Source organism: Zootoca vivipara, chromosome 12 (assembly GCF_965207765.1).
Source record: "Zootoca vivipara chromosome 12, rZooViv2.hap1.1, whole genome shotgun sequence".
Classification (NCBI taxonomy): domain Eukaryota; kingdom Metazoa; phylum Chordata; class Lepidosauria; order Squamata; family Lacertidae; genus Zootoca; species Zootoca vivipara.
Genome location: NC_142595.1, coordinates 48,686,998 through 48,713,368, shown reverse-complemented (window position 1 = coordinate 48,713,368; position 26,371 = coordinate 48,686,998). Strand labels below are relative to the sequence as shown.

Here is a 26,371-nt window from a genome sequence, read left to right as displayed (position 1 = left end):
TGCGCTGGTCTGGTTCGCCAGAAGCGGCTTTGTCATGCTGGCCACATGACCCGGAAGCTGTCTGCGGACAAACGCCGGCTCCCTCGGCCTATAGAGCGAGATGAGCGCCGCAACCCCAGAGTCGGACACGACTGGACCGGATGGTCAGGGGTCCCTTTACCCTTTACCTTAGCCTTACCTTAGGACCCCTAGATCTGAAACCCCTTCTTGTCTATGGACTCAGTAGCTGCCAATGGCTGGCAAATCACAGCAGCTGGCAAATCACAGATTTTATATATATATAATAAAATAAAGCAAAAATAGGTTTTAGGACAAGATTAGGGCATCCTGTCCCTCTGGGTATAGCGGAAACCCATGCTGCATGAGAAATAGCATGGCATGGTTATTTATGTATGCCACTATTGCGCCCCATGTTTTGTTAGCCCCAAAATGGAAAACAAGTGAGGTTCCAACGAAAGAAGAATAGCAACTAAAGCTGATGGAATATGCGCAGCTTGCGGACTTAACATATAGAATAAGGGCACAAGAAGAACATACGTTTAGAGAAGATTGGAAAACGTTTATTGAATATATTATTACTTATTTATTAAATTTATATACTGCCCCACACCTGACTGTCTCAGGGCGGTTCACAGGATATATGGGAAATAACTGTGTAAACCTGAAAATGTTGGCAGTATTAATATAAACTCAACAGTGTAAATTAAGTTTTGATGGATGTAATAATGGAATACTGAATGGTTTAGTTTACGTAAAATATGCAGAGATTTGTGAGATGCAAAATGAACCATGGAAAGAGAAGAAGGGAAGTCATGGATATTTTAAAGGAGTATTCTAAATTGTAAAACCGAAAATGTAATCAAAATTATATATATGAAAAGAGAGAAACGGCGTGGCTATACTCTGCAGTGACTGAACTGAAGCTTTGGGTCGTGACACAGTGGATCAGTGCAGCACCTGGCTGTTGACCAGAACTTTGGTGGTTCGAGTCCCCCAGGGACGGCGGTGGGCAGGATTCCTGCATTGCAGGGGGTTGGACTAGATGACCCTCGGGATCCCTTCCAACTCTATGATTCTTCCTCCTCAGGCTACAGCCCAGTTGAAAGAGGCCCTGAAGCATCCTTTGGCACTGTCCCACCTCTGTCAGGTGATATCCAGCTCTCAGAATCCGCAGGTAAGTCCCTGCAGGGTTTAGCCAGGGATGGGGAATCGGGTTCACTTCATGGACCACAAACTCCCCACCTCCAACCATTGGGTATGCTGGTTGTGGGTAATGGGAACTGGGAGTCCAACAACACCTGGAAGGCCACAGGTTAAGTACATAAGAAGAGCCTGCAGGATCAGGCCCATGGCCCATCTAGTCCAGCATTTAGCCTAGGGCCCTCGTACCTACGGGACCACCTCTCCTGGTATGCCCCACGGAGGACCTTAAGTTCCATAAATAACAACACTTTGGAAGTCCCGAGCCCCAAGGAGGTTAGAATGGCCTCAACCAGGACCAGGGCCTTTTCAGCTCTGGTGGGATGCCCTACCGCAGGAGATCAGTGCCCTGCACGATTTGACATCTTTCTGCAGGGCCTGCAAGACGGAGCTGTTATGCGTGGCCTTTAGACTGGACTCAGTCTAACCACCACCACCCCAAAATTATTTTTTTAATGGAACCCCTTATATGGGATTTTGTACAGTATATAAATTTTCCCTCGGCTCTTTCTGCTGACCCAGATCAGCACACTCTTGTGGGTAGCTCGCGCAAGCGAGCCAGTCTGCACACCACACCACCCTGCCTCCTGTGTCCTCACCGGCCTCTCACATTTGCCTCTTGTCTCCTCCACCCCCAGATCCGGCAGTTTGCCGCTGTGTTGGTGAGAAGGCGCCTCACCAAACACTGGAGGAAGATCAGTGCAGCCGACCAAGATATGTAAGTCTGGAGGAGGAAGGCATTCTGGGGAGTGTGGAAGGGAAAGACCCCGGGGGGGGGGGGGCTCCTGGTTCACAACTTTCCCATTCCCAAGCTAAAATTTAACCCAGACCCTGAAATCCTCTCTCTTCCAGGCTCAAGACGCTGGTGCTCTCCACCCTGCAGAAGGAAACAGAGTGAGTGTTCATGTGGACTAGAGCCTTGTGCTCACGTTTGTCAGCTGAATCTTGGCAGAGGGGCCATAGCTCGGCGATACAGGAAGTCCCAGGTTCCATTCCTGACATCTCCTCCATTTCCCCCCTTTAAAAAAGAAATGACTGGGGGCAGGTGAGATGGGGAAGAAATTTGGAAGATTCTGCCCATTGGTTTAGAGCAGGCGCCCCCAAACTTCGGCCCTCCAGATGTTTTGGACTACAATTCCCATCTTCCCCGACCACTGGTCCTGTTAGCTAGGGATCGTGGGAATTGTAGGCCAAAACATCTGGAGGGCTGCAGTTTGGGGATGCCTGGTTTAGAGTCCATGGGTAGGCAAACTAAGGCCCGGGGGGCCGGATCTGGACCAATTGCCTTCTAAATCCGGCCCGTGGAGGGTCTGGGAATCAGCGTGTTTTTGCATGAGTAGAATGTGTCCCTTTTATTTAAAATGCACCTCTAGGTAATTTGTGGGGCATAGGAATTCGTTCATTTTCTCTCTCCAAAATATAGTCCGGCCCCCCACAAGGTCTGAGGGACAGTGGACCGGCCCCCTGCTGAAAAAGTTTGCTGAGCCCTGGGGTAGACCACCCCGGGCTAAATGGCTTCGTAGCTTAACAGGGTCAAGGCAGCTTCCTCTGTATCTCTGAGAAGTTTCGGCCAGCCTACAAAAGTGTTTTGCTTGCATGTGGTAAGCCGCAGGGAGCTGACCACGAGCTTGCAAGTGCGCCCTGTTAAATCCCGCCTCCGCTCGTGGTTTGGTTTCCTCCAAAGCTACCACGAGCGGAAACCACAGTTTTTGACAACCTCTCCAGGTTGGTTTTGGAGGTGAGATACACCCACCTGCCCTGGTTTGCTGGGGACCTTAAGCCAGTAGCTCCATGGCTGTGCCATCTGAGAATGAATCATAGAATAGAATCATAGAATCATAGAGTTGGAAGAGACCACAAGGGCCATCCAGTCCAACCCCCTGCCAAGCAGGAAACACCATCAAAGCATTCTTGACATATGCCCGTCAAGCCTCTGCTTAAAGACCTCCAAAGAAGGAGACTCCACCACATTCCTTGGTAGCAAATTCCACTGCCGAACAGCTCTTACTGTCAGGAAGTTCAGTAAAATGCTTATCCAATCCTGCCCAAAGGGATGATTGTGGAATCTTTTGCGGAGAGGGGACCACACCTGCAACCGATTGATTTTTGTGTGATAAAACCTGCGATTCATTGCCCACGAGAGAAGACCTTGGCGGGTCGCATTTATTCCCAGCATATCCAAAGTTGGTTGCGGGGAATAGGGTGGTTTTGTTGGGAGGTTAGAGGTGCAGGGGAGAGGGCTATCGATGGCTTTGGCCCATTTTAGTTCAGTGGAACCTCCATGTCCAGTGGCAGTTCACCTCCGTATATACCAGCTGGCGAAAACACGCAACAAACGTCTGTTGCCTTCACATCCTGCTTTGTGGGCGTTCCCCGCCCGAGGGTGGGGGGCACCTGGTTGGGCACTGTGGGAAGCGGGATCATGGGCTAGATCAGGCATGTCCAACAGGTAGATCGTGATCTACCGGTAGATCACTGGATGTCTGCGGTAGATCACTAGTAGATCATTGGCTCCTCTCAAACAAGCTGAACAAATGTGGCTCCCCTAAAAAAAGCTCAACATTTTATCTTTTTCCTGAAAAAACACGTTTGACCCGAACCCACCCAAAATGGACCTTCCTCCTTCCTAAAAAAAGTTCATCAACTTTGACCTGAACCTCAAAAAAGGGGGTAGATCACTGCCAGTTTTTAAGTCTGTGAGTAGATCTTGGGAGTTGCCCACCCCTGGGCTAGATGTCTCTCTGGTGCAATACAGCTGGGTGGCTCTTGTGGGTTAACCCACTGCTGCCCTATGCTGGAGGCAGTGTGCTGGGTCTCCTGGGGAAAAGGGTTTGGTGTAGAGAGACTACAATGGGCCTGCAGCAATGGGGGTGAGTAATAATGATGATGATGATGATGATGATAATAATAATAATAATAATAATAATAATAATAATAATAATAATAATTTATTACTTATAACTCACCCATCTGGCCGGCCTACCCAACCACTCTGGGCGGCTTCCAACAGGATATTAAAAACACAATAAAACATCAAGCATTAAAACCTTCCCTAAACAGGGCTGCCTTCAGATCTCTTCTAAAAGTCAGGTAGTTGTTTATTTCCTTGACATCTGGTGGGAGGGCGTTCCACAGGGCGGGCGCCACCACCAAGAAGGCCCTCTGCCTGGTTCCCTATAACCTCACTTGTCGCAGTGAGGGAACCACCAGAAGGCCCTCGGAGCTGGACCTCAGTGTCCGGGCAGAACGATGGTGGGGGTGGAGACACTCCTTCAGGTATACTGGGCCATTTAGGGCTTTCAAGGTCAGCACCAACACTTGGAATTGTGCTCGGAAACGTACTGGGAGCCAATGTAGGTCTTTCAGGACCAGTGTTATATGATCTCGGCGGCCGCTCCCAGTCACCAGTCTGGCTGCCACATTCTCAGCCTCTCTTCTCCTCCCCCCCTCCCAATTCTCCAAATATCTTCTTATCCAGCCATAAGGTCTCGCTAAGTCTGGCCCAGCTGGCCGCCGTCATTCTGAAGAACGAGAAGCTGGAGAAATGGCCGCAGATGCTCCAGCTCATCCAGCGGGGGGCACGCTCGCAGGACCCCATCCAGTGCGAGGTACAGGTGGGGGGTTCAAGGGGTCTTGCAGCCCTTCTCTCAGCTTCGGTCCCCCAGCTTCGGTTTGGACCTGGCGGAGACAGTTGTGGCTTGTAGGCAGGTTGCGCTCTGCGAACCGCTTTATGCTAGTTTATTTAACAAAATTTGTGTACCCCTTGCTCCAATGCAAGAGGCCTCCAGTTGCTTTACAGAATACAGTCTAGACCAGGCACCCCCAAACTCGGCCCTCCAGATGTTTTGGGACTGCAATTCCCATCATCCCTGACCACTGGTCCTGTTAGCTAGGGATGATGGGAGTTGTAGTCCCAAAACATCTGGAGGGCCGAGTTTGGGGATGCTTGGTCTAGACAAGTAAAGAATACTTTACAAAACAGTGCCCTAAAATACACACCTGGACTTGTTTCGATTTACATCTGCAGGAGACTTTGTGGTTTTTTTAACGTCATAATTTGGAAAAAAAATCGTAATAACAACTCATAAAGGAAACAGTTCATAAGAAGTAAACGAGGAGGTCAAGTACGGGATAAAGGAAGTCTTTTATTTTGTTGTTTGTTTTATTTTATGTTATGTTTATGTCTAATGGTGGTGGATTCGTTTATTTGGTGGATTTATGTTGTAAATAAATCCTTTGATAAAAATAAAATAATTTTTTATAAAATAGAATATTAATTAGTAAAACGTATAAAAGCAAACATAAAAACAAGTTGCATGTATGTATGTGAGTGTGGATGTAGATAGATATCTAGAAATTTGTTTAGACTATGGGGAAAACATCGGCACACATTTAGTGGGGTTTTTTTAAATGGCATTTAAAATTAAATGTATATTTTATTGTTTCATAATTTTTTTAATTTAATGTTCTATGTGTCTTTTTTCCTGTGAGCTACGTGGAGTGCTTCTGTTAGTAAAAATAATAAGAATCAAGTATCCTTTGAGCGGAAAAAAACCCACTGTAGAATTTAGACATTCCTAGCAGCTCTCAGATTTCCTTAAAATAATAATACCTCATTTACTCGAATCTAACGCACACCTTTTTTGGGCCAAATGATGTTGCAAAAATTAAGGTGTGCATTAGATTCGATGGTACGGTTGCATTCGCCAGCAAATACTTTTTGGGCGGGGGGGGGGGGGAATTCAAGGTTCTGAAAACAGAGCCGCGCATTTGATGCAGTGGCACATGAGACTCAAGTAGATCCAGTAATAAGCCCTAAAAAGGACTTTTGTACCCCTTTGTGGCTGCAGGTGGGATTGCTGCTTCTGCATTCTGCCCTGGAACTAGACCCCGAGGTGTTCGCTCCGCACTTCAAGGAACTCTTGCGCCTCTTTCACCAGACACTCAACCAGCGCAGCCAGCCAGCCACCCTTTACTACTCCCTGCGAAGCCTCAGCAACATGGTCCCTGTGCTGGGCTCCGACGAGATGGTGAGTCCGTCGCTATTTCTTCTCCTTTCTTTCTTTTTTAAAATTTTAATGATGCTTTTCAGATCTATAGATTTCACTCATTTTACACTCATTTTAACATTTCAAAGCTTGACTTCCTTCCCCCTCTTTCTGCGGTTCCTTAAATTTATAAAAAAATTCCTTCAGTAGCACCTTAAAAACCAACTAAGTTTTTATTTTGGTATGAGCTTTCGTGTGCATGCACACTTCGTCAGATACACTGAAACAGAATCCACCAAACCCTTATGTATATTCAGAGGGTGGGAGGGAATGGGTGATGGGCTGATGGGAGTGGTAAACCTGTAGATGGCTGTTAACGACTGCTGATGATTGCAATAGGTCCTGTGGGGAAAAAGCAAGGGCTGAGGCGCTAAAGAAAGCTTGATCATGCATAATGAGATAAGAATCCAATGTCTTTATTCATCCCAGGTGGCTCCAAGGTGGTTTTAAGCTTGGTAATGAGTTCCAATTCAGCAACTTCTCTTTACAGTCTGTTCCTGAAATTTTTCTGTAATAAACATCCTTCTTTTTCTGTAATAACATCCTTAAATTTATGTTTAATATCTTCTGCCTATACAAATTAACTTAATTTGCTCATTTATTCATCTACTTTAAATATATACTCTTATCAAACTGCAGGTTATTACAATAATGCCGCCGATGTTCTTATCTTTTGCAGTTTATCTGTAAATATTCAATAAACCATTTCCATTCTTTTATAAAAAGTTTGTTTTCTTGATTTCTTATTCTTTCGGTAAGTTTCACCATTTCTGCATATTCCACAAGTTTTTGTATCCGTTCTTCCTTTGCTGGGACTTCTGCTTCTTTCGCTGTAGTACAGCATACATAAATAAATTTCTATACAATTTAGGTAGCTCTGTCCCTATAATTCCCAAAAGAAAAGCTTCTGGGGGTTTTCCACAAATGTTATTTTAAACATCCTTTATATTATACATTATATGTCATTTCCCAGTAAGCTTTAACCTTACTACAAGACTGCCACATATGATAAAAAGAACCTTCTTTCTCTTTACATTTCCAACCCTTATTTGATTTGGATATATACATTTTTGCTAATTTACTCGGTGTTAGATACCATTGATATATCATTTTCATATAATTTTCTCTTAGACCATAACATGCTGTAAATTTTATATCCATATTCCACAATCGTCCCCATGCTTCCATGTCTATACAGTGGTCCCTCGACTTACGAACTTAATCCGTTCTGAATGCACATTCGTAGGTCGAAAAGTTCGGAAGTTGAAACGCGGCTTCCCATGGGGGGGGGAATCTGAAAAATTCGTAAGTTGAAAAAACCGCATGTAAAAATTCATAAGTCGAAAAAACCGCATTTAAAGCCGCCAACAGTTTCCTTTCGGATGTAGAAAAATTCATAAGTGTGCGGCCATTTGTCCCGTTTGTAAGTCGAAACCTACGGATGTCGAGTGATTTGTAAGTCGAGGGACCACTGTATTATGACCAATATTGATTGTCAATGTATCATTAGGTCTGCTGCTATTTCTTTAGCAATTTTGCAGTGTACGAGGGTTCACCATTTTGTTTCTTAATTGTCTCCTGCTCTTCCTTCCCCTCTCAGAATCTGATGTCTTCCATGATGCCCAAGGTGATTGCAGCCATCCGGGAACTGATCTCTGTTAATGAGGTGGGTGCTGTGTGTGTGTGTGTGTGTGTGTGTGTGAGAGAGAGAGAGAGAGAGAGAGAGAGATGCACTTTGCTACTCTGTGTTTCAGAGATGAATAATAATAACAATAACAATCCTATATAATAAAGTCCCTGTGTCTCTGCGTCCAGTCCCTGTGTCCCTGTGTCCGCGCTAATGCGCATGTGCCCCACGGACACGGACTGGACGAAGAGGCGGGACGTACACACGCGCTCTCTCTCCCCCCCCTCAACCCTCTGCCTCCTGTTTCCCGGTGGCGGTGGCGGACCAAGATGGCGGCATTGGGCTCCGGGGCCGCGGCCCCGGACCCCAATGCCGCCATCTTGGTCCGCCTCCTCCTCCCCCTGACAACCGTACCTGGCCCGTGGGAGGAGCGGCAGGGCCGCGGCCTTCCCTCCCTCTCTGCGCTCGGCCGCGGGACACGACGGGAGAGCGATTTTGTTTAATTGCGTTCCCGGCGCGCCCCGCGGCCGAGCGCAGAAAGGAAGGGAAGGCCGCGGCCCCGTCGCACCTCTAGCGCCCGTTTTCTTAACGGGCTGAATGAGACTAGTAATAATAATAATACCCTGCCCATCTGCCCATCTGTCTGGGTTTCCCCAGCCATTCTCAGCGGCTCCCAACAGAATAATAAAAACACGATAAAACATCAAACATTAAAAACTCAACAACTTTGGCTTCCTTAAAAAAAAGCTCAACAACTCTGGTCCATCCTCCAATGACAATGGGTAGATCACCGCCAGTTTTTTTCTACTGTGAGTAGATCACAGACTCTTGGGAGCTGGACATCCCTGTTTTATTGTGTTTTCAATACTCTGTTGGGAGCAGCCCAGAGTAGGGTGGGCGGGGTATAAATAATTTCTTCTTCTTCTTCTTCTTCTTCTTCTTCTTCTTCTTCTTCTTCTTCTTCTTCTTCTTCTTCTTCTTCCTCTTCCTCTTCCTCTTCCTCTTCCTCTTCCTCTGTGATTCTACCTGAACCCAGGGGTCTGATCCTGCGTAAGGCAGCTGAGCCCATCACGTACATATGACCTGGGTACCAAGATTGCTTGCTTGCTTGTTTCTTACCAGCCCTTCATCCTCAGGTAGCAGCCATAAAGTGCAATCCATTTTGGAACAACGAGGTGTCAGGCCTTGAGGCCTCCGTGTCATACCTGCCAAGTTACTGCCGGAAAAATAAGGGATCGGCAGACCGGAAGTAGCGCTGCCGCCATTTTGGAACTGAGCATGCTCAGAAGCAACTTTCGATGCTGCTCTGCCCAGTTCCAAAATGGCCATCGCGCCAGAAATCGCTTCTGTGCATGTCCAGAGACTCCAGACATGCGCAGAAGGAGCCTCCCCCGGGCGGTAAGTAAACCCGGGGGGAAACAAAAAAAACCGTTTTTCCAGCTGGGAACAGCTGGAAAAATGGGGGTTTCCTGGGGAATACGGGAGACTTGGCAGCTATGCTCCGTGTGTCCATTTGGCATGCGACAGCTCTCTCATTTCTTTGTTTCCCCCCACTCCCCGCCCTTTTTAGACCCACGCTGGCGAAGTGATGGAGGTTTTCGACGAGCTCATGGAGACCGAAGTGTCCATCGTCGTGCAGCATCTCTCGGCGGTCGTTGGCTTCTGCCTGGAGGTCAGTGGGCAGATGCTCCTGTTCCGGCTCCCCTTCCTCCCCTGCGCTCTGCAGGCTCCCCCTTCAGGTTGGAGCCGGTACTGAGCTTCGGAACATGGACCAAAATCTCTTTCCTCGCTCCCAGGTGGCCTCCAACCAGTCGCTGGGCGACAACCTCCGGGTGAAGGCTTTGTCTTGCATCAGCTTCCTCATCAAACTCAAGGGCAAGGTGAGAGCGAGAGAGCGAGGCAACTCTTCCTGGGTTGCCTGCTCCCCTTCCCCACCCGTACAGGGGAACTTTTCCAGCAGATCTTTGCCTGCGCCCTGACCCCGCAGTGGGCGGGACTGGCACCCTGTCAATCCCCTGGTGTCATGGCGATACTGGGCGATTGGCAGGAGGGTGGTCCCTCCCACAGCTGGTGCATGGGCTCAGGCCTGCTTCCGGACAGGGCGGGTTTGATTTAAATCAAATCAGTTTAAATCACGATTTAAATCACTTGTCAGTAAGACTTGATTTTTAAATCATCATTATTTTTACAGGAAGACTCATTCTTGCTGCTATCATCTTAATATTTACAACCAGGTGAAGGTTTCATTTGTGGAATAATAAGTTTTCAGAGCAGTTTTTACAATTACATCAAAAATTACTGATTTGGTTAGTCTATTAGAAATACACAGACCGATAATTGTGAAATTATTGTGAGGTTTAATAGGTAAACAGTTTATATTTGTAGAACTTTTCTGCTGTACTTTAATGGAAAGAGAAAAATCACCATTTCCTTAATAACAGTTTAAACAATTTGTTTAATTAAAGCAGTAACATTATAGCACATGGATCCATGTTGGTTAACTGATGTGGTTAAATAATTTTTTATAAAAACAACAACACCTTAGACTTTTAGCACAAACAAAAACTTAAACAATTCCTTATTTCTTGATGAATAGCCTTTGGACTATAATCTAACTTAAATAGAAAACTATCTCCAGAAAGATCTTTCCTCCCAAAGCATTTTATTTTAAAAATCCGAGTTAAATTTTTTAAATCTGATTTTTTTAAAATAATTTTTTTTAAAAAAAATCATTGATTTTTATCCACTCTGCTTCCGGCAGGGTTGGCTATGTGAGACCCCTCTCTCACACAGAAGCCAAGCAGGGTCAAATTCCCCACTTACTGGCTGAAGTGTGGGGAGCTAAATTCTGTTTTCTGCATGAGCAGCAAGCCTAGCCATGTTTCTGTTTCTGCCCCACCTTCCGGCATCCCATACGACAGGCATCCCCAAACTTCGGCCTTCCAGATGTTTTGGACTACAATTCCCATCATCCCCGACCACTGGTCCTCTTAGCTAGGGATCATGGGAGTTGTAGGCCAAAACATCTGGAGGCCGAAGTTTGGGGATGCCTGTCATACGATGTCATATGTGGGGCCGCTGGGCGTTATTTGGGGGCAGTGCCGGATTTACGCATAAGCTAAACAAGCTATAGCTTAGGCCGGGCCTCACTCTCTTGGCCCCCCCCCCCCAAACATTTAAAGGCGGATGTAAAAATGTGGATGTACATTTCCAAAATATAAGTTAAAAAACAAATAAAACAAAACCCACATACAGCAACAGTGTTTTGTGTTGTGTAGGCTCCTATGATGTTAGTCATGGGCCCTGCCTGCTAGCCTGCTCCCTAAAATATCCCTGGTTTGTTCCTTTCTATATATAGGGTGCCTACATTCTGCATGGACTGGTTGCGTGGCAACATGGGCAAATGACCCATACATATTAGGTCCGTAAATTACCAGATATAGCATATATTCAACATACAAATCAGGGACAATTTGTTGCTGACAAAGGATAGCTGAACATATGAAGGGCCCCGTTACCGTCAGGAGCTTAGGGCCTCATCAAACCAAAATCCGGCCCTGTTTTGGGGGAATGGGCTGGCGGGCCATGTTTGCTTCCCCACCTGTGCCTCCTCCGGAAGCAGGGCCGTCCTTCCCATTGGGCTGCTGGGTGCAGTGTGCCAGGGCGCCCGCCCAGCAGGGGGCGCATCAAGGAGGCACACAGAGCCGCCTGCGCTTCTGCCTCGCCCGCTTCGCTCCTTTCCTGGCAGCGGTGGCTGAAGCGAGGCGGTGGCGGCGGAGCTGCCTCCGTCGAGGGGCGGCAGGGAAGAGGTGCCGCATGCAAATGAGGTGCCGCAGAGCATTGTGGGGCAGCGCTGTCTGTGCTCGCTGTGTCTTGAAGGAGTGTGGGCAATGCTCTGTCGGCAAACCTTCTGTTGGGGTGGCAGCTAGGGCTCCCTGGACAGTCCGGAAGGGCTGTCAAAACCCTCCTTCCTGCTCTCTGCCCAGGCTATCCTGAAGCACAAGCTCCTCTCTCCCATCCTGAACGCCCTCTTCCCCATCATGAGCGCGGAGCCGCCACCGGGCCAGATGGACGCGGAGGACGAGCAGACGGAGGAGGACATCGAGGACAGGGCCGAAGTCCAGACTCCCAAGCACTTTGCAGCCCAGGTCCTCTGTGGGTGATGCCACACAGCTTGTTCGGTCCCAGCACGACCCTGGCCTCGCTTGCCCCCCCCCCCGAGCATAATCCCTCCCTTTCTCTCTCAGGCCCCCTGTTTGGCCTTGTTTTGCCGCTGAGGTGTCCTGGTTGGACGCAGAAGGATGGGGGGGTCACCAGCTGGGGAACCCCCAAGGGAAGAAGGCGCAGAGCCCGGGGAGTGGTGGTGGGACGACCAGACGTGGCCACAGGGAGAAGAGGGAGCAGACTGGGAAGAGGAGGTGTTGGAAACCGAAGAGGCGACAGGGCTTAGTGAGCTGGAAGAGTCTGTGGCAGAGAGAAGTCCAGAATCGAGAAGCTGAAGCAGGAGAGGAAGGGAGGCCAAGAGGCAGAGATGGAACAGGCTGGCGGAGAGCCATGGGCCTCCTGCTGCAGCAAGCTCCCTTCCCCGATGGTCTTCCAGAACCAGAAGAGAGCTGAAATGGGCAGGGCAGTGGCAGGCCATAGTCTCAGATTGCTTGGGGAAAGCACCGGAGAGGAGGGCACTTAAGACGGCTGTGGCGAGGCGGGGATTTTCCATCTTGGCAATGGATTCATGAGGCCATCCCTCCTGGGGATGTGCTGCTGTGCCCATTAGGCCTTACGCTCAGCCAAGTCTGCGAAGATTTGTGTTCGTACACTGGTACCTTGGTTCTCAAACTTAATCCGTTCCGGGAGTCCGTTCGATTAGTCCCGGAACCGTTCGAAAACCAAGGCGCGGCTTCCGATTGACTGCAGGAGCTTCCTGCGCTCAAGCAGAACCCGCGTCGGATGTTCGGCTTCCGAAAAACGTTCGCAAACCGGAACACTCACTTCTGGGTTTGCGGCATTCAGGAGCCGATTTGTTCGACAACTAAGCCGTTCCAGAACCAAGGAACTGCTGTACTAACAAACTCCAACTTTGGCGATGCGATTTGCTGCCAGATTATTCTTTGACAAGGAACGTGCCTCTTGGTTTCGGACCAAGTCCCAGCATGCCTCAGGCTTCTCCCTTCAGTGGGCGGCATGCCTCTTCCACATTCAATCCCAGAATTCCCAGGGCTCGCTCTGGCTCAGTGCCACTTCTTTCCTCCTCCTCCTCCTCCCAGCATGCCTCGGGCTTCTCCCTCCTGAGGCTGGTCCTGCCTTGCCCTCTCAGGAGAGACCCCTTGCCTTCATTTCTCTCCCAGCACCCCCCTCTGCTCATGTGCCTCCCTGTCTCTCCTCAAAACAGGTGGTGGACATGCTGGCATTGCACCTCCCCCCGGAGAAGCTCTTCCCCCAGCTGGTGAGTGTTCGTGGCAACGTTAAGAGTGGAACTGTAAAAACAAGGTTCCAACAACAAGACTTGGCTGTGTTTTGAATAATTTCGCAGATGGTAAAATACTTTCTCTTCATTCCAAGATGAGGATACCATTAATCAAATACAGGGTAAAAAAATAGGAGTACTCGAACTGAAACCGTAATGAGGTAGAAGGAAGTCAACAACACAATAAATTGAAAAAGAATTCAACCCAAAACGAAAGTTATAATGTATAAAAAACACTAACATTGGTTTGAACTGTATTAAGTATTACTTAAGGGATGCAGGTGGCGCTGTGGTCTACACCACAGAGCCTAGGGCTTGCCGATCAGAAGGTCGGCGGTTCAAATCCCCGCGACGGGGTGAGCTCCCCTTGCTCGGTCCCAGCTCCTGCCAACCTAGCAGTTCGAAAGCACATCAAAAAATGCAAGTAGATAAATAGGTACTGCTACAGTGGGAAGGTAAACGGCGTTTCCGTGTCCTGCTCTGGTTCGTCAGAAGCGGCTTTGTCATGCTGCCCACATGACCCGGAAGCTGTACGCCGGCTCCCTGGGCCAATAACACGAGATGAGCGCCGCAACCCCAGAGTCGGTCACGACTGGACCTAATGGTCAGGGGTCCCTTTACCTTTTAAGTAGGTATTTATATTGTCCAAGCTGTTATTTTGACTTAGTCATTTTTTTTTCTTTTGTTTTTTTCTTCTTTTCTTAGATATTGCATTGTATAACTACGGTACATTAGTATATAAATGTTAGATTTCTTAATTTCATTATACATAAGTCAAGATCTATATCAAGATCTAGATATCTTTTCTTTTATGTATGCTTTTTCTGTTTGTTATGTATGTTTTTGCTAATAATAGAGAGGGGGGAGGGGCAATTGGAAATAAAAAGGGCAGAATTTCAGGCGGTTTTAAAAAACTTACACCTTCCTCCTCCCCAGACGCCTCTGATGGAGCCGGCGCTTCTGAGCACGAACCCTTACCACCGCAAAGCTGGCCTGATGTGCTTGGCGGTCCTGGCCGAAGGCTGCGGCGATCACATCCGACACAAGTACGTACCGCGGGGTGACATTTTTTGGGGGGTGTCTCGCCACTGGTTTCTTGCAGTGTGTTTTGCTGTTCTCTTTCAACTGTTGGGGTTCACCTCCCGGGCTTTTCGGTTTAGAGAAAAGGCAAGTTAAAGGAGTCGGGATAGAGAAATCTGAGAAAATTACACGTGGCGTACAGAGAGAGTGTGGAAAAGGAGGGAAGTTTTTCTCCTTCTCTCGTAACATGCTGGGCCCCCAAATGAAACTGAATGTTGGGGGCCTATCAGGACAGATACGTAAAAGAAAGCACTCCTTTACACAGTGCATGGTTAGACTGTGGAACTCACTGCCACCCTTAACAAACTACAGTTCCCAGGATTCTTTGAGGGAGGGGGGAATCATGGATGGTGGGGATTTCACATGTGGTGGACTTGTAAAAGGGTAAAAGAGTATTGGGAAATAATCCATAATGAATTGAAAAAAATGTTTAAAAGTACTTTTCTGAAAAGAGAAACACAGATTCCTTTTCGTTGGGGAGAATTCAGACGAAATTCCCAGGTGTCAGAAAAAGGTTGTTTATGTATGCCACCACTGCGGCCTGTGTTTCGTTATCCCCAAAATGGAAAACGAGCGAGGTCCCAACCAAAGAGGAATGGCAACTTAAGTTGACAGAATATGCGCAGCTTTGCAGACTTAACGTAGAGAATAAGAGAACAAGAACATACGTCATTAGAGAAGATTGGAAACCGTTTCTTGAATATATGGGAAATAACTGTACAGCTGTAAAATGTTGGCAGCGTTAAGATAAATTCAACAGTGTAAATAAGTTTTGATGGATGCAATAGTATAGTTTTTGTAAAATATGCAGAGATTTATGATATGCAAAATGAACCATGGAAAGAGAAGAAGGGAAGGGAAGTCATTGATATTTTACGAATGTTCAAATGAGTATTCTATATTGTAAACAAGAAAATTAAATAGAAATTATATATAAAAGGGATTTAAGCTTGCTCCCACTCTTCCTCTGAAATGCAGATAGCCTTCTCTGTGCTAATGCTGCTTTGTCTGAATCTGGACTGCCACAGATCTCCCATCTCCCTCCCTCCCTCCCTCTCTCTCTGTGTGTGTTTGAGCCTCAAGGCAGATCTCAGCTGACACTTGAGCAAACCAATACTGACCTTGAACTAACCGTCCCCTTGCAGGCACCTCCAGCCCATGCTGCAAGTGGTGTGCCGGGCGCTATCGGACGAGAGCCAAGTGGTGCGTAACGCGGCTCTTTTTGCCCTGGGCCAGTTCTCTGAGAACCTGCAGGTGAGCCAGGTTAGGGGATCACTGCGATCAGGGCCGGGAGCGGAGGAGCTCAGGGCAAGCAGGGCACGGCCCCTCCAGTCTCGCTTGGCCATTGGCCAGGCCCCCACCTGCCTGCCTTCTTACTTCCAACCGTCCTGGCAAGTGGGCTGGTGGGCAGACCCTGTCTGCTCCTTCCCCCTTAGTCACCCCGTGGCACTTTCGCAACTCGGCAGAGGGGAAGATGTGCCAAAAGGACAGGTGTTGACTCCACCTGTCATTGGCTCTGGCTGTGCCCGTCAACAGCTCTTGCCCCGCCTCTGCCTGCCATTGGCGGTCTCCCTGCTTTCCATCCCGCTGGTCCCACTGGGCAGGAGCCCAACGCTGGTCAGGAAGAAATTTTACACACATCATCCCCAAGACAGAGTTGGCATCCGTCTCTCTCTCAAGACAATGGAATGTGCCTCCCGTCACCTGTTCTTAAGAGGAAACTTCGCTTGGACGGTGGCAGAGCCCCATGCCCGCAAACTGGCAAATTCTGGCCCTGAGCCCATTGACAGTGGTACCTTGGTTGTCAATCGGCTTGGCTCTCGAATAAATCCCTTCCCAAACGCCGCAAACCCGGAAGTAAGCCTTCGGTTTGCAAATGTTTTTGGGAAGCCGAATATCTGACACGGCTTCCCCTTGAGTGCAAGAAGCTCCTGCAGCCAATCGGAAGCCGCGTCTTGGTTTTCAAACGGTTCCGGGACTCGAACAGACTCCTGGAACGGATTTAGTTCGACAACCAAGGTCCCACTGTATTGTGAAAACTATTGACCCCGCAGCCTTGGCTGAAAAACTGAGATGAAAGAGTAGATAAGCTTTTTATTTCATAGGTTGAGAGTTTGTGCTTCTGTATCCCAGCCATTTGCCGATGCTAAAAAAAGAAGACAAAAAAGACAAAAATCACCCTGAATTTAAAAAATGCATTCGGCTTTTTGCAGTAGCTGCGTCTTTACTCCAAACAGAAGTTTATCAGGGTGGTCAAATTTGCTGGAGATGTAGAAAGAAAAACAAACACACACACCCCATTTTTTAAGGAAAAAATATCAGCTTTCTGAGGTTACTGAGAGAACCAGAGTATGTCTTTAAAAGGGGGGGGGGGAAGGAGCAAGCTTTCCCTCTGTTTTTCCACTCCTCCCTCTCTCTCTCTCCCCCAAGCCTGACATCGCCCGTTACTCAGATGACATCATGCCGCTGCTGCTTCGCTACTTGGAAGGCGTCCAGTTGGCCCACACGAGTCACATGGCCAAAGCTTACTATGCGCTGGAGAACTTTGTGGAGAACCTGGGTGAGGATTCCTGACTGGTTGGGCTGGCTCCCCCCCCCCCCCGCCCCCATTCCTGCCCTGAACCATGAGCATGCAGAGCCCATAACTTAGGCTGCATTTGCCCCATGCATTTAAAGCACTGTCATGCCACTTTAAACAGTCACGGCTTCCCACTCCTCAAATAATACTGGGAGCTCTAGTTTGCCAAGGGCGCTAAGGGAAGACCCCCCTTTTCCCCCAAGAACAACAATTTCCAGGGGGTTTTAATGATTGGTCCCTCGTCCCAGAGCATTCTGGGAATTGTAGCTCAGTGAGGGGAATTGTGGGGCAGGGAATCTCCGAACAGCTCTTGGGACCCTTAACGAACTACAGTTCCCAGGATACTTTGAGAGGTGGAACTGTACTGTGCGGTTTGGTTGGCTCTTGAGTGACCACAGCTAGCCCTGTCCATGCAGGGAAGGTCTTCCAGGCCGGCTTAATTGATGAATTAATCTCTGCCGTTTGGAACAGACGCTTTTGGTTGTATTGTGTTTCATTTTATCGTAGTTTTTCATTCATGGAGTTACTTCAGGCATCCCCAAACTGCGGCCCTCCAGATGTTTTGGCCTACAACTCCCATGATCCCTAACTAAGAGGACCAGTGGTCAGGGATGATGGGAATTGTAGTTCAAAACATCTGGAGGGCCGAAGTTTGGGGATGCCTGAGTTACTTAAATCTCCCAACAGCCCTACGAGGTAGATTGAAAGCTCTGGTGGAATGGTTTGCCTGAGGGCTCCCTGGCTGAGCTTTATGGCTGAGGGAGGATCTGAACCCGGCTCCATCTCTTTTTGACTGTTTACCCACTACCTGACACCGCCTGCTTTTCTCCATGGGGAGCCCCAGAGCAGCTTCCTCCCTCGCCCATCACCCCGACCTGCCTTGTTGCTACATATCTCTCTTCTTAGGGCCTGCAGGATCCGTTCCCCCTTCTCCTGCCGCATCCCAGATGTTGTGGCACTCCCTTCATCAGCGCAGCCAACGGTTGGTGACGGCAGGAGTTGTAGTCCAGAAACATCTGGGCGCCACCAGGCTGCTTTAAATCCTCAGGCCCTGCTGTTGGCGACATGTATAGCTCAGTTGGCAGAGCATGGGGCTCTTAATCTCAGTGTCGTAGGTTCAAGTCCCACGTTGGGCAAAAGATGTCTGCAGGTCCGGAGGGTGGCAACACAGGAACGGGGCCTTTTCTGCAGTGGCTCCCCATCTGTGGAATGCTCTGCCCAGGGAAGTTTGCCTGGCACCTTCATTATACACCTTTAAAAGGTAAATGGACCCCTGACCATTAGGTCCAGTCGTGACCAACTCTGGGGTTGCGGCGCTCATCTTGCCTTATTGGCCGAGGGAGCCGGCATACAGCTTCCAGGTCACATGGCCAGCATGACAAAGCCACTTCTGGCGAACCAGAGCAGCACACGGAAACGCCATTTACCTTCCCGCTGTAGCGATCCCTATTTATCTACTTGCACTTTGGCGTGGTTTTGAACTGCTAGGTTGGCAGGAGCTGGGACCAAGCAACGGGAGCTCACCCCGTCGCAGGGATTCGAACTGCCGACCTTCTGATTGGCAAGCCCTAGACACTGTGGTTTAACCGACAGCGCCACACACGTCCCTTTAGGCGCTAGGCAAAAACGTTCCTTTTTAACCAGGCCTTTGGTAGATCTGATTTACCGTATTTTTTCGTATATAAGACTATGTTATTTTCTTGAAAAATTAACCTTAAAAATTGGGGTCGTCTTCTACATGGATAGTGGTGAGGTGGGACGGGTGACTGGTGGCTGCCGCGAGCTGGAGTTTGTCACCGGTGTTTTGGCATGTGATTGGTTTTTGTGGAAAGTTCCGCAGGCTATTGGGCGGGCGATTGGTGCTTGCTTTTGGCGAGCGTGCAGACGATTGGTCACTTTGTCGATGTGCGTGTGATCAGCTGTGTTGGTCCTGTGGGTGAGCGATTTTCAGCGCACCCCCCCCCCAAGGGCAGTCCCCCCTGAAAAAAAGCTCAACAACTCTGGGCAATTTCCCCCCATTTTCTCAATTTGTAGTCCCAAAAAAGAGTCTTAAACACGGGGCCGATTTATAGACGGAAATTTACGGTACATCCTATTCCCTTTTAAAATGTGTTTTTTGTAGGGTGGGGAGGCTGTGGGTTGGTGTTCTTATTTTTATTATGTATTTTGTGGTTTTATATCTTGATTTTATTCTGTGAAGCGCCCTGAGACCCCTGGGTATAGAGCGGTATATAAATTCTATTATTATTATTATTATTATTATTATTATTATTATTATTATTATTACAGGATTTGTACTCGATGATCGTCGTGGTCCCTTCAGGCTCTATAGTTCTATTATTCTATGTTCCCCCATCACCCCACCACCATTTCTCTCTCTTTCTCTCTCTCTCTCTCTCTCTCTCTCTCTCTCATCAGTCCTTTTTTCTTCCTTGCAGAAGGCAAAATCTCCCCCTACCTCCCGGCCCTGATGGAGCGGATGCTGACCACATTGAGCTCCCCCGGCAGCCCCCGTGTCAAGGAGCTGGCGGTTAGCGCCATTGGGGCCATAGGTATGCACACACCTGGAGGTGGACCCTTGGCCTTGAATCTTGGAGAAGACAGATCAAACTCTGTATTGTAATTTTTTTTGGGGGGGGGGAAGTGTCCCTGGAAGAAGGAAGGCCCATTCATTGCACCCACCACCAGCCAATGATCCTTGGGAGCACGGTGGGGGTTGATAGTGGGCGCTTTGTCGGAGGGCAGTTCCGGGCGCCATTGGTCCGGGCCTGCGGCAGTGTGGAAATGTCTCCTCCGCCCAGGTAGGAAGCAGAATTAATCATCGCGGCAGCAGGTGATGGAGAGAGAGCGCCATGCACATAAATTCCTACCAAATATATATTCTCCCCCTGAAGTTTAATTTGGACTACTGACATTCTCCCTTTTTTTGTCTTTTTTAATCAATTTGGGCTCTAGTGCTGGTTTAATATAAAGGACTAGGTAAAGGTAAAGGGACCCCTGACCATTAGGTCCAGTCATGACCGACTCTGGGGTTGCGCACTCATCTCGCATTATTGGCCGAGGGAGCCGGCGTATAGCTTCCAGGTCATGTGGCCAGCATGACAAAGCCGCTTCTGGCGAACCAGAGCAGCACACGGAAATGCCGTTTACCTTCCCGCCAGAGCGGTACCTATTGTATCTACTTGCACTTTGACGTGCTTTTGAACTGCTAGGTTGGCAAGAGCAGGGACCGAACAACGGGAGCTCACCCCGTCACAGGGATTCGAACCGCTGACCTTCTGATCAGCAAGCCCTAGGCTCAGTGGTTTAACCCACAGCGCCACCTGGGTCCCAATATAAAGGACTACACCTCGTTTTTTGGTACCGTCAGCAGTGATGAAACCCATCCCTAAATTTTTATTTATTTATTAGGACTCTTTGATGTTTTTTTGCTATATGCGTCTCTTGTAGGCAAATTATATCTAGATTGTGTTTGAGAATTACATGTTCCGCCCTATTTCTCTTGGTTTTATCGCTCAATCTATTCACATTCCAGCTCAGTATTTTAAGGTTTGCCATGATCAACTTCTCTTAAGATTGGTCTACCCCCTCCTGCACTTTTTTCTTCTTCTTCTTGTGCAAGCCGTTCCATTGCCAGCCTTTGCTTTTCCAGAGGGGTATTTTTTGGAGGGCGCCTATCAGAATTAAGTGGGTGGCGACTTGCCATACAAACACAGTCTAGATCCGGCAGGACCTGGAAACTCTGGGTCCGTGGGCGCAAAGCTTACCCTCCTCTTTCCAGCCCAGGCCGCCCGGGGATCCCTCTTGCCCTACTTCCAAGCGATCATGGATCACCTGACGGCGTACCTGCTCACCACCCGGGAGGACCTTAGGCCGGTCCAGATCCAGTCCGTGGGTAAGCAAGATTTCCCACCCACCCCACTTTCTCTCATCAAAGTTTACCGTTGCAATTTTGAGCTGGTCACGCTTCGCTGTCCTGTTGAACTCGTCGTGACTGGCTTCTGAGCCAACCCGCTTTAGGGATCCTGTAGGGAAAGACAAATAATAAGCAAGGTTCTGTTTCTGCACAGGTTTAGCTCAGTCAATAGAGCCCGAGGCTTGGGCTTGGCTTCGAGCTTCATTTCAGGGGGAAAATTCCCTCTTTGCAGGGGGTTGGACTCAAGGACCCTTGGGGGGTCCCTTCCGACTCAACAAATCTGTGATTCTGTGCTCATTCTCTTTGCCCAAGAAGGGGGCGTTAGTTTTAAAGCTCCACCTAACTGCTGGCTCGTTTCTAAGGTCTCTGAGTGTTTGAAATCACCCTCAAACACTCACGAACGCTGCCTCGACGGTCAGCAGGCAGAAGGGTTGGGTATAAATCGCTATAATTGCTGTTAACGGGGGAATGTGGAGCAGGTGGGGAGCCCCGCCATTTCCCAGAAGCCTCTGCTGCTCACGCCTTGCCCTCTGCTTCCCCTGCAGAGACTCTGGCCGTCCTCGCCAGCGTCATGGACAGGGAGGTCTTTCTGCCGCTGGCCCACAAATGCTGCCAGCTCGGGCTGGAGCTCTGTGACAAAGTGGACGATCCGGACTTGAGGCGGTGCACGTAAGTCAAACCAGGGGCCGCCCGCTCCCGATGGGAATGATATGACCCAGTTTCCTCCTCGCAGCTGACGTTGGTGGAGATCCGTGGTGGAAGGTTTTTGGGGAAGGGGCCTGTCGCTTGAGAGTTGAATTCAGCATCAGAAAGCCACAGGTTCAATCCCCGTTATACGAAACTGTACTGTGCGGTTTGGTTGACTCAGATTTATTTATCTGTCGCTTTTCCACAACGAGAGGCACCCAGAGCGGCGCTGACAGACGTCCGTCCACTAAGTGCGAAACTTTGAAGGGCGGTGGGCAAGGAAGCAGTTTACAAAGCGGATCGAGGAATGCGAAGGAGAGCCAAAACAGGCCGTTTAGCAAGCGTGGAATGAATCCAGCATTGTAATCTGGACCACCTCCACGTCGTACGTTTAAAGGAAGATTATAGCATGGCTGCCCTCCCCAAGAATTCTGGGAGCTGTAGTTTGCCAAGGGTGCCGAGAGTTGTTAGGAGATCTCCGCCCCCCCATTCTCCTCACAGAGCTACATTTCCCAGAGTTCCCTGCAAAAGGGATTGACGGCTGAAGCACTCTGGGAATTGTAGTTCTCTGAGGGGAACAGGCAAAAAGTTGAGGCTTAACGGTTAGAGCGAGAACGAAAGCCTGGGAATGATGATGATGATGATGATGGTGTAAGGGTGACTCCCTACAGGAAGCCAGCCCCCATCATCCTGACGTCCACCTCGCCAAGCACAGAGGGCAGCAGTGGGTCTGAAGCAGCCAGAAGGGAGGGGAAAGACTCGGAGGGAGAGAGAAAGCAGAGTGAGGAACAATGGGAAAGTTCGGGGGGCGGAGAGATGCAGGCAAGAGCTTAGGGATGCTGGAGAGCCTTGCCACCGCCAGCTCAGGGAGGAGACTGAGAGGGCATTGCTCCTTCCAGCACAAGAGTTGAGGAGAGCACCGCGACGCAGGTCAAGGGGGAGGCGTTCTGGTGTGCCCCGACTACTTTGCTGGCGTAAGAACCGACGTACGCCATTGCCAGATTCTGATTCGGAATGAGAGGTCATGTTTTAAGATGTCTCTGCACTGTAAATATCTTGCACAATAAAAGTCTTTAAAGACAAATTGGATTCAAGCGGAGTTACTCTAGAGTAGCCACGACGGCCCTCTGACAAATAATAATAATAATAATGATTTTATTATTTGTACCCCACCCCCATCTGGCTGGGTTTCCCCAGCCATGTGGGAAGGCCACGAGAGCCAGGGTTATGTGGTAAATGGTGCAAGCCGGCCTTCTCCTCAGATGTTTGGGATTATAACTCCCATCACCCCCCATCTTGAGTTATAGATGCATTTCTCCCCTCTCAGGAGAATTTGCCACTATCGATCATACGCCCTTGGGATGTTGGGGGATGATGGGAGTCATAGTCAAAATATCTGGGTGGCTGGCAAAAAAACACTTTTGGCGGTGAATTTTGGGGTTCCTGGCCAAGAGAGCCTTGCTTCGCACCTCCCACCTGAACCCGTTTTAAAATGGAGGCCAGTGAGATGCACAGGTGCTCAGAAAAATCATTTCTTGTGCCAGGTACAGCCTTTTTGGGTCTCTCGCGACTGTCCTGGAGGACGCCATTGAGCCGTACCTGCCTCGCATCACCACTCTTATGATCTATTCTCTCAAATCCACAGAGGGCGTTGAGGTGAGTATTTTGGCATCTGCTTTCGTGGGCTGGGACTCCCGTCATCAGAAGCAGGAAGTCGGTGTATACTCCCCACCCACCCCACCCCGTCCCATTTTCTTTTAAAGTCGTAACAATAAGCTTCAAACAAATTTAAAGGGTATAATGCAGGCGTCCCCAAACTGCGGCCCTCCAGGTGTTTTGGCCTACAACTCCCATGACCCCTAGCTAACAGGACCAGTGGTCAGGGAAGATGGGAATTGTAGTCCAAAACATCTGGAGGGCCAAAGTTTGGGGGTGCCTGGTATAATGGCACTTTGCCCCTTGTTACAATGCTATAAAATGATCCCACTAAGCATTCTTAATACACATTGCTGCCATGTTGGCTCATTAATTGTTTGCATGCTTAAAACCTAAATGTCTGCATATTCCTGGGGGCAGGGGAGGCATTGGAAGCTGGTCTATTGGGGCAAATGGACCACTTCCCCATTGATGCTGCCCTATTCCCCTGCCCCACCCGTCTGCCTTCTTGCTTCCCCTGCCATTGATCTCCCTGCTTTCCACCCCGCTGGTCCCAAGGGTCACAAACGACTTGTGTTATGTGCAAGAGAGAGGCGCTGTAAACATTGAGACTTCAGTGCTGTGAACTGTAAGCAGAGAAGCTTGTGACGCTCAGTATTGCAGTTGCTGCTGCTGCCCAGTTTTCTAGCTGTGCTGGGCTACCCAAGCGCCTCTGGCAGGCAAGGGAGCTGCCTGGCTCCTGGGCGGCTGCAGAGTCGAACGATGGGCATTGCAAGAGAGTTCACGCTTTCCTGCATCTCGAGATGACGCCTCTGTGTCTCTTAACCACCTCCTCACCTCTCCTGCATTTGTCGTCTGCTCTGCCCAGTCTCACGGCGGAACTGGAAATTCATTCCTCTTGTTTGACGATGAGGAAGAGGACGAAGCGGAGGTGGAAGGAGAGGAGAGCCTGGACGAAGATGAAGACGATGACTTCTCTGAGCATTCGGGGTAGGTGACCATTGTGGGAGGGATTTTCGGAAGGCTGGCCTCTCCCTTGTTGGGAGGGGATGTTCCAGTTGAGAGGCACAGAGCCATCTTTAAATGGTCCTCCCTCAAAGAAACCCAAAACGCTCTGGTTTCGTAGCCTGTAGCAGGCCGCAGGATGATCCCTTCGTGTTTCAGAATCCTTCCTCGGCATCCATGTGGACTGGAAACTTAACTCTTTAATGAAAGCAAAGGTGGCAGTTTCTTAAAGGCCATTTTGGCGACTTTAAAAAAAAGAAAAAAGTCCGCTTTATGTAGATGTTAGCCCTCTGAAGACTGTCAGAATTTGACCGGGGGGATTTATGGGCCTGGAGCAGTGGGTTTAGGCTTAGAAGCTGAGGAATTTGTGACTTTGAGAGGCCATCTTTGAAGTCGCTGGTGGCGCTTGCCTGCTTGGTCTCGCTCTCCCCAAGATTGTGTAGCAACCTTTCTCCTGACACTAATTTTGTGTACGCAGTGGTTTTTATTTATTTGGGAGTTTTTATTGTATGGAGGATCAACCCAACATGTGAGCCCCCCCCCCAAAAAAAACAATCTATAAAGTGGGGCACCTCAAATGCAGGTTGATCCCCCTCAGAATGGGTCCCAGGCTCCTTAAAGGCCACCTGAGCCCCTTAGATCCCAGCCGGATCGCTGAGATTGTCCGGAGAAGCACTGTTAGTTGTCCTCAACCAGAAGTCAAGCATTTATTGTCTCTACTCCCATGCTGTGGGGAGCTCTCCCAGCAGAGATTTGGCAAGCTCCCCTTGCTTTTGACTCCCAGGTGTCTCTTGAGAACGTTTTTACGCCAACAGGCCTACGCAGCTGACGTTTCTTCTTGAGCGACCACTTCGTTTTAACCAGGGATCCCCAAACTAAGGCCCGGGGGCTGGATGCGGCCCAATCGCCTTCTCAATCCGGCCCACAGACAGTCCAGGGATCTGCATGTTTTTACATGAGTAGAATGTGTCCTTTTCTTAAAAATGCATCTCTGGGTTATTTGTGAGGCCTGCCTGGTGTTTTTACATTAGTAGAATGTGTGCTTTTATTTAAAATGCATCGCTGGGTTATTTGTGGGGCATAGGAATTCATTCCTATATATTTTCAAAATATAGTCCGGCCCCACACAAGGTCTGAGGGACAGTGGACCGGCCCTCTGCTGAAAAAGTTTGTTGACCCCTGGTTTTAACTATTGTTTTGCATTGCTTTGAGAAGTTTTTACATCGCTGTCCGCCGCCACGATGTCTTGCGAGGCTGAGGGCAGGATGTAAGTACAGTGGGACCTCTACTTACGAATTTAATGCGTTCCGAACGCACATTTGTAAGTCGAAGCAACCCTATCTAAAAATTCGTAAGTAGAAAAAAATCCTATCTAAACCACATCCAAGATGGCAGACGGAGCTCCATTCGTAAGTAGACACATTCGTAAGTAGAGTTATTCGTAAGTAGAGGTACCACTGTAATTAAGTATAACCTAGGCCTTGGAGAATGCTCTAGATGTGAGATTCTGTCTTGGGGCTTGAATATCTGAGTTTGTCGTTTGTGAGGAGGCTGACCCCCAGATTTCCTCTTCTCCCTCTGCGGACGGTTCTCTTGCAGGCTGAACGTGGAAAGCGCCTTCATGGACGAAAAGGACGACGCCTGTGTGGCTCTGGGAGAGATTGCCACCGGTGCCAGGTATGGCCGTCTGTGTGTGTGTGTGTGTGTGTGTGTGAGAGAGAGAGAGAGAGAGAGAGAGAGACTCATTTTGTGCTGGAGTAGCTTGGAGACCACCAGTGTGACTGACCCAGTAATAGACCTTGGGTATGTGGACCCTTTCAGGAAATAGCGACAGGAATAGAAGCTTCTGCCCTTTAAAAACCTTCGGGGCAGTTGATGGGAGGAGGGGCAGTAGCAATGACATCTACCCCTCCACCTTAAAAAGTGATTTTATACCATGGGTAGGCAACCTAAGACCCATGGGCTGGATCCGGCCCAATCACCTTCTCAATCTGGCCCACGGACAGTCTGGGAATCAGCGTGTTTTTACATGAGTAGATTGTGTCCTTTTATTTAAAATGCATCTCTGCGTTATTTGTGGGGCATACGAATTCGTTCATTATTCCCCCCC

At 48.9% G+C, this 26,371-nt stretch overlaps 1 protein-coding gene across 1 annotated transcript in view; it reads left to right on the top strand.

Annotated features, from left to right (window-relative positions):
* IPO4 (importin 4) overlaps window positions 1–26,371 on the top strand; it is a 44,637-nt gene that overhangs the window by 2,482 nt on the left and 15,784 nt on the right. The window contains exons 2-20 of the mRNA XM_035134620.3: window positions 1,088–1,174; window positions 1,839–1,918; window positions 2,053–2,094; window positions 4,679–4,808; window positions 6,051–6,230; window positions 7,849–7,914; window positions 9,446–9,547; window positions 9,672–9,755; window positions 11,862–12,023; window positions 13,265–13,318; window positions 14,276–14,385; window positions 15,565–15,673; window positions 16,850–16,979; window positions 19,436–19,549; window positions 20,779–20,892; window positions 21,459–21,582; window positions 23,145–23,256; window positions 24,125–24,246; window positions 25,861–25,938. Of these exons, the coding sequence (XP_034990511.2) occupies window positions 1,088–1,174; window positions 1,839–1,918; window positions 2,053–2,094; window positions 4,679–4,808; window positions 6,051–6,230; window positions 7,849–7,914; window positions 9,446–9,547; window positions 9,672–9,755; window positions 11,862–12,023; window positions 13,265–13,318; window positions 14,276–14,385; window positions 15,565–15,673; window positions 16,850–16,979; window positions 19,436–19,549; window positions 20,779–20,892; window positions 21,459–21,582; window positions 23,145–23,256; window positions 24,125–24,246; window positions 25,861–25,938 (2,000 nt within the window). The remainder of the gene's footprint in view (window positions 1–1,087; window positions 1,175–1,838; window positions 1,919–2,052; window positions 2,095–4,678; window positions 4,809–6,050; window positions 6,231–7,848; window positions 7,915–9,445; window positions 9,548–9,671; window positions 9,756–11,861; window positions 12,024–13,264; window positions 13,319–14,275; window positions 14,386–15,564; window positions 15,674–16,849; window positions 16,980–19,435; window positions 19,550–20,778; window positions 20,893–21,458; window positions 21,583–23,144; window positions 23,257–24,124; window positions 24,247–25,860; window positions 25,939–26,371) is intronic.